Source organism: Triturus cristatus, chromosome 7 (assembly GCF_964204655.1).
Source record: "Triturus cristatus chromosome 7, aTriCri1.1, whole genome shotgun sequence".
NCBI classification, from domain to species: Eukaryota; Metazoa; Chordata; class Amphibia; order Caudata; family Salamandridae; genus Triturus; species Triturus cristatus.
Window position 1 is genome coordinate 1,844,656,182 of NC_140590.1, and position 10,519 is coordinate 1,844,666,700.

Genomic DNA, 10,519 nt, shown 5'->3' on the forward strand with positions numbered 1-10,519 from the left:
GTATAACCCTCTACGTATACTGGCTTCGTGCACCATGTCTCTTGGAGACATACAATATCATGTTGGGCTAAGATCAAATCTAACCATGCCGGGGTACCTATCTTACTCTTAAAACCTGATATATTCCAGGAGGTTACTAAATGACCAATACCTGGTATAGGCTCGGTGGCCTCAATAACTTCCGGTTGGAGTATGTTATCATCTACTTTATCATTGGGGAATGATGAGATTAAAGGGGGACAAACATAGTTGTCAGTGGTGGGAGATAACAGAGTTATACTAAAAATATACCCACCACCCGACTTTATCCCAAAAGATTCCATCTTACCCAAATTATTAATTTCTTCGACCTCCATTCCCCATACAGGTTCGGCATATTCATATCGGACCTGTTGTACCTGGTTCATCTGTGGGTGTCCCTTACGTCAATCATTAGTGTTGAGGTCACTCAGGGCCTGAACTCTATTAGCCAATGAAATGGCAGGATGGAATAGGGAGCAAGAGCTCAGAGGGGCTAGGAGGGATCTATATCTGGGACGGCTGTCAGTTTCCTGTATTGGCATTAAGTGTCTATAAAAATACCCTAAGGGAAAAATAGTGATATTATATTCCATGCAGGAAGGAGGGGGTGCATTATTAAGAGTTTTACTAACCCAACTTGGGGATCGGAAGTTAATAATAATGCAATCGCCTTCAAAGCATTTTTGTAATGGGCCGACCTAGCTGACTCTGCGTGTGGTCAGGATCTGGTTTACCCCGGCTATTGGGTATCCACAATTTTTAGTCAACCAGAACACCACTTTGTTCAAGAGAGAGCCGTGATCTTCTGTCTGTCCTATTAGGAGTTTGGGTACGTTAGTAAGGACAGCGACATAGGCACTACACTCAGCCGGTAGGTTTAAAGACACACAGGATCTTCCGTCCCTAGGGGTCGCAGTTCTTAACTCTCCCAATTTACGGGGCCCAGTGTGTTGGAGTTACATAATTTTACTTCTTCATTATCTCTCGTGGGTGAGACTGAATTGTGGTTATCAGTTATTCTACTCATTAACTGGGCTTTAGAGGCTTTTGAGTTTACCCTATTTGCCTCATTTATCCTATCCTTTGGGTTAATACTGAGTTCTCTAACAGGACAGTTGTTAATAAGTGCTGGATTAAACTCTAACATTTGCATCCTAATACTCTCGCTAGTGAGTCTTTCATTAGTTTTAGTAATAGAACCACTTATCTTGTTAACTTCTCTAATGAGGATATCCAATTTGTCATAGAGTGGCCTGAGTAATTCTATAACTTTATCGGTTATAACTGCTAGGGTTACATCATGTTGTAAAGGGACTGTTTTAGCCGACTTTTCACCTGGTAGGCCTGGTTTTCCTATAGAATTATCCTTTTTATCTTTTTTTGGCCTAAGGTTAGGTTTAGGATTTCCCTGTCCCAAAGTGCTCTTTCTGCCACATCCCCTAGTATTTTTCATGGGCACTGGGCACGCTGGAGAAAACAGTGTGGGAGACATGGATATCCGAGTACAATCTTCGATGATGTCTCCCTCGTTGGCAGTGGCCGTAGGTGTCACCTCAGATATCTGCGGATCGGACATTAAATCAACTGGGCGAGGCTCGCACGGTGGATTAGCAGATGCCATAACCTCATCCGTCTGTGCGACACCCAGTTGGCTATGACCCATAGATAGCCGCCTCTCCGTGCGTTCTATCTCCTCTGATAGGACATTCACTGCCTTAACCAAATATAAATCTAGCGAGGTACATTGTCTATCGATAGATGGTTTACTGACCTTCCTTTTTGCCATGATCAATATAGTGTTTTATTATTCTTTTTCTTTTAGATTATCATATCCTGAATATAGAGGTGGCCCTGCCCGGCCTCTGTCAGTCACAGACGGGCAAGGACGGGCCCGCCCGCGCGCGTTCCGTATTGCGTGCGGCGGGGTCGCTTTTATCGGAGCTGCGTCGCTGTTGCTGGCATCACATAGCCGCGCCAGCCATTGTAACCCTATGCAATTCGTTGTTTTGAAGTTCTTCATCAGCAGAAATTGTTACATCAGGGTTTCCATGTGTTGGGAACACACATGCTACACAATCGGATTCTTAGATCGCGGGCATAATGCCGGGTCGCGATATAGCAGTCAGCTTTCGTCGGTAGTCTAAGAATCCGATTGACTTTAAAACATACGACGTTGAGTGACCAACCAAAACCAATACCGGCCCTGAGGAAGCCCCAGGCCGGATGGCCATGTAAGGGGCGAAACACGTGTTGGCTGTTCTCTTTCACACACTCTTATAGATAGAGTGCCAATAATACTATAAATACCTCACAACAAACCAGTGCGTGATTGGAATTTTTTGCAGAGAAAACAAATGAAACAAATCTTGCCCAGACAAACTTGTTGAACCTTACTCAAAATTAGGGGGTGAGGGTTTTTCCCCCTGTCAAGGGCAAGAACTTATAATTCTACGCTCATTTCCCGGCGAGTAAGGGATTGGGACCTTTTACCCCTTATACCTACAAACCTTTCCCTAGGGTACTTAAGGGCTTACCTGTGGGTGGGTCCCTAGATTCATTGTGGGACAAGATTCAGATCAGACACCACTCCTTCTACTACCTTCTGGGCACTCTGGACTTCGCTTGGGCTCAACGTTGTCTCCCTTCCAGTCTGCTGCATCGTCTGTGCCTGTGCACCATTCAGGAAACTTCCAAGGCCTGTGGGCATCAAAGACACCCAAAGGAAGCCCCCTTGAAGTGAAGGAGTCACTCCCCTGCATTCCCAGGCAAGGCAACTAAGTCGACCGGTCTGCTGATCCTGAGCTCCTCTGGACTCCGTAAGGCTCTGCAAAACAGGTGGTGGTTTTCCACAGCTCTTGAGACCTGCCCTGCCATCCATGTTTGAGGCAAGTACCCCTCGTGGGGTTTGCGATAACCAAACCCTTGTGCACTGCATCAATTTGCAGTTGCAAAGGCTTGTTGTCTTCCTTCCAAAAAGATCTTCGGGTTCCAAGTAGCCCCAACCTCGAGCAGAATCTTCAGCCACACTACATCGTGTGCAGTGTGGCCTGCATCTTTTGTTGAGATGCTTGAGGTCCTCTTGCGACTCCAGTGTCTCTGGCCTGTGGGTCCATTTGAGGGTCACCATTGTTTCTTTTGCTGATGCCTAAATTGCACCTTCTTCGACTTCTGTGCTGGTTGCCTTCATCAAGGCTTGTTGGTGCTCCCGCCAGACACCGACCCCTCAGCACTCGACATCTGATGTGGGATAGCCTGTGCAAGACTCCTGGTCTTCCTCAGCATTGCCTGGTCCTCACAACTGCAGAGTTCAGGTAATCGTCATCCATCCTGAAGCATCCAACATAGGAGGGCATTCGTCTTCCAAGTATCCAGGTCACTCCTGAGTGGCATGGACTCCGTCCCCTCTGCTTGCAGGTACCTCTCATCTCAAATCCACCTTTGGATTTTACTGGAAACTTTCTCCTTCTTTAGCAGTGGCACTTTCCTGAAGTCCTCCATTGGGTTTGACAGTGGTTTCCGACAGCATCTCACCCCTATGCACCCGGCTTTCCTGATGTAGGTAACTTGGGTACTAGGATATCCACGATGGGGTGGCTCTCCAAACTTCTGTCTTCCATGGGGTTTCTTCAGGGGTCTACTGGGAAGGGTCCTTAATCTTTAAAAATCCAACCGCTACTTACCTGTAGAGTTGTACAGAGCACGCAGTCATGTTCCCACACTGCACATGCTCTTCGTGGGGTCCCTAGCTACTCACCTTGGGTGGCTCCTTGGGCCCTCAGCACTTCTACATCCTCTCGGCACTATCTTGACCCGAGTCGTGGTTTTTATACCACTTAGTACATGGTTTGGTACCCACCGCAGGGTCCACTGTGTATTCTGTGCTATTTATGTGTTTCTTTGCTAAGTATTGTGTGCATTGTGCTTATCACCCGGTAGGAGAGATCTAAACGTGTTAGAGAGTGTGATATAATAAATACATATTTTTCTAAATACCTTGGGGCTCATTTATGAGCCCCTGCATCACTTTTGCGCCACCGGTGCGTCACTTTTTGTGACGCACCAGTGGCGTAAAACATGCGCCATGATGCGCCATATTTACAAAGTGACGCATCTACCTAGATGCGTCACTTTGTAAACCCCTGCTCTACATTATACCTGCGTCAGGTATAATGTATGCAGGGTGGGCGTTCCCACGTAAGTAAGCATCGTAGAAGTGACGCAGTGAAATCTACTAGGGTGCAAATGCATCAATATCTTGCGCCTGCCTCACAGCAGGCGTAAGACTGACGCAGGCCCTTTCACATGGGGCTTACCCCATGTGAAAGGATACATTGCTGGAGTTGCGTCACTTTTGTGACACACTCCAGCAATGCGTCACTTTTGCGCCTACAGATACGTCAGAAATACTGACGTATCTGTGACTCCTTGCGACATGATGCGTCATACTGTAAATATGACGCATCATTGGAGTCGCAGGGAGGGCGCAGTGAAAAGTGACGCATCACTGTTTTCACGCAGTGATGCGTCACTTTTCATAAATGAGGCCCCTTGTGTGGTTCTTTTTCACCTAATCTATTCTGGTAAAACAAGCTGCTTTACACTCCTTCTGGACTAAGTCTGAAGGCTGCTCTCCACAGCTACCACTTAGAGAGCTTTCTAAGGTTGTCTAAGACCTCTTAAATCACCATAACGGTTTTCTGGGATGGTGCAAGGTGCCAACTTACATTAGTGGACATAATATACCAGGCCAGCTTCTCACAAATGTTATCCCTTGTTTCATGAAGGATTTTATGAAATTGCTTCAAGGTTTCTGCTGAACCATTCACAATTTAAAAAAGTGTTTTTTATAAAGCAATACCACCAAATTTTGACACCTGATAGCAGCTGTGTCTTTCTTATCTAACTGGCCATAAAGACTACAATCTAAAAATGGTTAAAATGGTAATGTCTCTCTGCATTGAACCTATGTTCAATGTTATCCCTTTTTTCATTAAGGGTTTTAGGAAACGGCTTCAAGGTGTCCTCTGAGCCACTTACAATTTAAAAAAGTGTTTTCAATAACGCAACACACAGAATCTTGACATCACATTTTAAATGCTCTGTTCATTCATCCAGCATGTCACAAATTAACCCATAAAGAAGTTTGCTTATGACAGTGAAAATCGTGAATCCACTATTGTTCCTTTAGTTTCTCTGTATAGGGAATCCTGATAAAGAATAAAATGTTCTCTGAGATGAATCTAGCCAATCCTTTTAGCATTTTATTATTGGGAAAAAATTAGCAGCTATCTCTATACATTTCCTTGAATCCTCTATCATGAGCAATTTAATACCTTAACATACATTGTTGCCTTAATAAAATTACGTTCTTATAGAATGTGATATATTTTATCAGAGAAATCATTGATGTCACTAATATAAGAAGGTAGAGTTGTCACCAATGGTATATCATTGAGATATTCTATACCATATATGAGGGGTGTACATGTGAAACTATTTCCTTGCGAATCATGGGAAGAAAACAAATTCAGATAGAGAAGGAGACTTCACCGATTCTTAAATTTGGCATCTGATAACATATATACCTCATACAATATTTTCAGTATTTATTTTTTTACAAGTATTTCTCTCCGTTGTTCTTCTATCAACATGTTCCATCATTGAGTTGAGTGCCTCATTATTACAGCCAGTAAACCTATGCCACCACATTATCTCCCTTGTCGGCCTATCTTGTGATAATCATTTTATTTTCCTATAGTATTTTCAAAAGTTCTTTTCAGCCATTGTTAAGTTTTGCCCATTTTCTCAATTTCTTCCCCTGCATATTGTTGAAAAATGTCAATACTGTCCCTACAGGGTAAATATGGGTCAAAGGAAGACTTTAACATGCGTTCTGTGCCCATTAAATCATATATATATATGTGTGTGTGTGTGTGTGTGTGCGTGTGTGTGCGCGTGTGTGTGTATGTGTGTGTGAGTGTGTACTGCTTATTGTATAATAGATAAATCATTCTCTTCTGTTAATGTCAATCTTGTATCCAAAGCAACAAGATATCTCACAGTTTTGACTGTGTCAGGGTGATCTCTAATACCACTGTTTCCTTTTGATGGTGCCATTTAAATAAACTTGTATGTTTAAGTTTCCTTACAAATTTTAAAACATCTGTTTTAAACTCAAACAGATTTATATGAGAGCATTTAAAGAATGACAAATGTTTATTAAGAGCTTTACTTCTACATCTGAAAATATCCTATCTGACAAATTCAGTTCAAGAATACTTTATTCAGTTTCTTGACCATCAAAGTTATTAAACATCCATATGATACAATAAAAACATAGAACATAAATCCTTCAAACATAAATATGTTAAAAGTCTTACAATTCATAAAACGTGCTTGATACAGGCCATATTTTCTATTGCTCTCTTGCCAGTGCGTTGTTGTCACATTCGTGTTTTGGCTGTAAACTTTCTGGTTTCAATCTTCCCCCTCTTCTCTTTCCTTCACTTGTTCTGTGTTTCCTACACCTTAAGCACTGTAACTGTGCTGCACAATCCTTAATTTTCTGGCTTAATCTAAAAAGTGACTTTAATTTAAGACAAATTTGAATTACTCAGCCTATCATTCTTTGTGCAGCTACCACTGCCCATAGACCTTGCATCAGATTGTTTGCTTAATGTTGCATTTTTTTTACTCATTTAAGTTATTTTACTAAATCAAATACATTTGCCTAAGAATATGCCAAAATGATAACACTGCCTGATTAAGACTAGGTACAAATGTAACCTATAGGGTGATTCAATGTATATGCGGTGTAATACACGTAGGTTCATTAGGTATTAATGACAAAGTTTTCAGTTATGGTGATATGGTACAGTTTGAACATGAAAACTCATGTATGAGAGAGTAGTTGCAAATGATAAAGAACATGTTATATATCATAAATAATTTCATTCATAAATTTTGCACTGTAGATTAAATTTACCAGGCGATGGGGGATAAGTTGAAAAACTGAAAAGGTGTTAAATATTCTATTTAGTGTATTGTGGCTTACATTAATAATTGACTGAATAATGTGCACACTAAACCAGTGGAATGCTTAGAAAACTGTCATGTATTACTGAGAATTATGGAGACTTTAATGTTGGACATGATAAAAGTGAGGGATTAAAGAAATATTTGATATTGAACAGACTTAATACTGTATGCACATTCTAATGCCATGAATCCCTGAGCTGTATGGGGTGCGAGTAACTGTAGTATTAAAGGGTTAGACATTGCTGAAAATCTTTTTTGCGAGTATTAAAGTATGTGTATCACTTTGATAATTAATCTAAGTTTTCCTACGTATTTAAAGTTTTTTGTACATATAAGGAAAGCGGATATGGGATAACATATTGCGGACATGACTTTAATGTCATATGAGAAAACGATTAATCTTTACTTACCGTAGTTTTTTTCTTTACTATTTGTAGCATGTTTGACGAGATCTTATGTGGACCTGAGGAAGCAACTTACTCATGAAACACTTGTTGGTTGGACTTGTGTGTTTATAAAGAAGAAAACGATAAATAAAAACTTCTATAGCCTGGACTTCATAAATGTGCCCCTTGCTGCTGTTTTATGACTTATTTGTGAGTAGAACAGAAAATGACCTTAGATGAATGTGGCCATCTTGGTACGTAATAAATGTATCCCTAACCACAACCACCATCACAGGAAAATCGCATTGTCCTTGTATAGCAGGCAACAATCCAACAGCCATCTCTGATCCTTCTTATCTCCACATTCCTTCCATTTAGCCCAACATTTTCACCACTTGCATAGCCAGCCTGCTACAACTGAAAGAATTCAGGGCTACTCGAGCTGTGAGGGTGTCTAAGCAGGCTACAATCTTGGGCAAAGCAGATGGGGAATCCTTCCTGTATGCCAACAGCATCACCTGGTGGGATGTGTCTGCAGATGTACAACACGCTCTCTCCGTGGCTGCCAACAGGCAAAACCATACCCTAAACTCACATTCATGGTAAACTGAGTTATATTGATTACTGAACATACATAGCCATAGCAAGCAGAAGAAGAAACAGTAAATTGTCTATTTACACTCTGTCAAACAGGGAAAACAATGATGAATGGGTTAAGTCAGATGCCAGTCCCAAGGCATGGACATCCATCAAATTGGAAGTAGTGTGAAAGGGCGGTGTGCCTAGGGGGTGCAATGAGTTTTATAGGATGTGCCCCTTAATATAGAATATAGTCTCATTTCTATGCAGTCAATGGGAGAAGTCCAAATGGAACTTGAAAATCAGACTCTCTCTTATAATCACAGTCTCTCATTGCCGTATTTCATAATTCTTGGATTTCCAAATCTCCCTCAGCTTAAATATATTTTCTTTTTAGTTTTTCTACTGATCTATCTTTTTGCCCTCTCTGGAAACATGACCATTTCCACTGTGATATACATTGACTCTCGCCTGCACACCTGTATGTACTTTTTTCTTACAAACCTGTCTATACTGGATATCTGCTACACATCAGTGACTGCACCCAAGTTGCTCAGTATTTTCTTGTTTGATGATAAGTTCATTTCATTCAGTGGCTGCATGACACAGCTGTACTTTTTCATGTCCTTTGGAACTACAGAGTACCTCATACTGACCATTATGGCCTATGACCGCTACATTGCAATCTGCAAACCTTTACAATACACAGTCAGTATGAGCAAGGAGCTGTGCATCTATCTGTCTATAAGTGCTTGGTCAATAGGTTTTGTGGTCTCTGCCCTCAACACCGCACTGATCTCCAACCTCCTCTTCTGTGGATCCAGGAAAATCAATCACCTTTTTTGTGACGTGACACCTCTGTTAACCCTTTCATGCAGTGACACCCGCATTACTGAAATTGTGATATTCCTTGAAGGTGCGTTTGTTTGTTTTACCTGCCTCCTATTAATTCTTATATCTTATGTTTACATAATCACTAGCATATTTAAAATTAGTTCCCAGACTGGGAGAAGCAAGGCATTCTCCACTTGTGGCTCCCATCTCACCTCTGTTAGCCTATACTACGGCATTATTTTTTGCTTGTACATGAGACCAACTTCCTCCTACTCTCTAGATCTAGGCAAATTTCTTTCTGTGATTTATATTGGGGTGATTCCAATGTTAAATCCAATTATTTACTCTCTAAGAAACAAAGACTTTAAAAGAGCAATGATAAAAGTTCAGAAGGAATTATTTTTGAAATAGGGTATCTTTTATCTAGCCGGATACACTGAGCTGACCCAAATGCAATTTACAGTTCACAAGTTGCACATTGTCTTCATTAGATCCACGTGCTCAAATATGTTTTTGGACTTCAAATGGAAACTAATCTCTCTCTACTGAGACCTGGTATGCCGAAGAACATTTTTGTGATAACAAATACAAAATATTTACCGGCCCGGGAGGAGTCTACGAAACTAAGTCACAGAGGATATTAGTGCCTTTAGATGGAATAAGTGGCCTAAAGATGTTCTGATGCATATCATAGGGTTCAAAATTCAAATTTAGTCAACATGTTGCATTTTGGATGATCTGTACAGTGGATTATGCATTCCCAGGTATATAAATCAAACACTGTTAAGGATGATGAAATGCTAGAACTAAGTACCACTTTTAAGGGTGTACTGGAAAAAGAAGAAGAATGTTTTATATAGTGAAGACCCAGCCACAAGGGCTGTGGAGCATATCACAAGTAAAAATAAAAAATAAACAATAAATGAAATTGAAAAATAGTCCTACAACCTAGCTGATTTAGGGGAGAAGTCAAGTTTTGAAGTTCAGGTCATAGAAGAACAGGAGAGCAGTACAATTTGGTTGCCCACAAATGATTATTTGAGAAACCTAGTGAACTAGCCATGATCTTAAGCTCTGTTTTATTAGTGTTTATATACATGATATCTATTGTGCAAGTAAGGCCATGCCATCTCAAAACAATCCCTCCAACAAACTAATTAAAATTCAGTCTACGAATGGTGTAAACCACAAAGTCACAGAACCCGATCAGTTGTACAGAGTGGACATAGAGACATGCAAGTAACAAGGCTGTGCAACAACACCTGTGTTGACCCACAAGTTAGAGAGCGATAGAATAAGAATTATGGAGTGAATAAGAAGCCTTGACATTTCTAGGCCAAAGATGAAATTCAGTTGAATCTAAATGGTATTGTCATCACCCGAGGACAGATCCAGCACTATCAATGTCAAGTACAAAATCCAATACTGCTCTAAGATCACCAAATACCACCCCTGCGACTGATTCAGGACTCTAGGTAGAGCAGTAACCTTCAGCATACAGAACACTAGAGAGTTACAGACATACTAAGAACTTTTTACCACCAGCATGTACCACTACTTTAGATGGAGCTTGGACTAAGGGAATGACACCATACATTGAGGAGACCTTTGCATCTGTGGAGGGTTTGTTAAACAACAGTAAGACAGAAGGGAGAGACTGA

The 10,519-nt window shown here is 41.0% G+C and overlaps 1 protein-coding gene across 1 annotated transcript; it reads left to right on the plus strand.

Moving 5' to 3' along the window:
* Window positions 1-8,312: 8,312 nt before the first annotated feature.
* LOC146813405 (olfactory receptor 5AR1-like) lies at window positions 8,313-9,269 on the plus strand. The gene has a single exon (XM_085615421.1). The coding sequence runs from the start codon at window positions 8,313-8,315 to the stop codon at window positions 9,267-9,269; it is 957 nt and encodes a 318-aa protein (XP_085471547.1).
* Window positions 9,270-10,519: the final 1,250 nt, after the last annotated feature.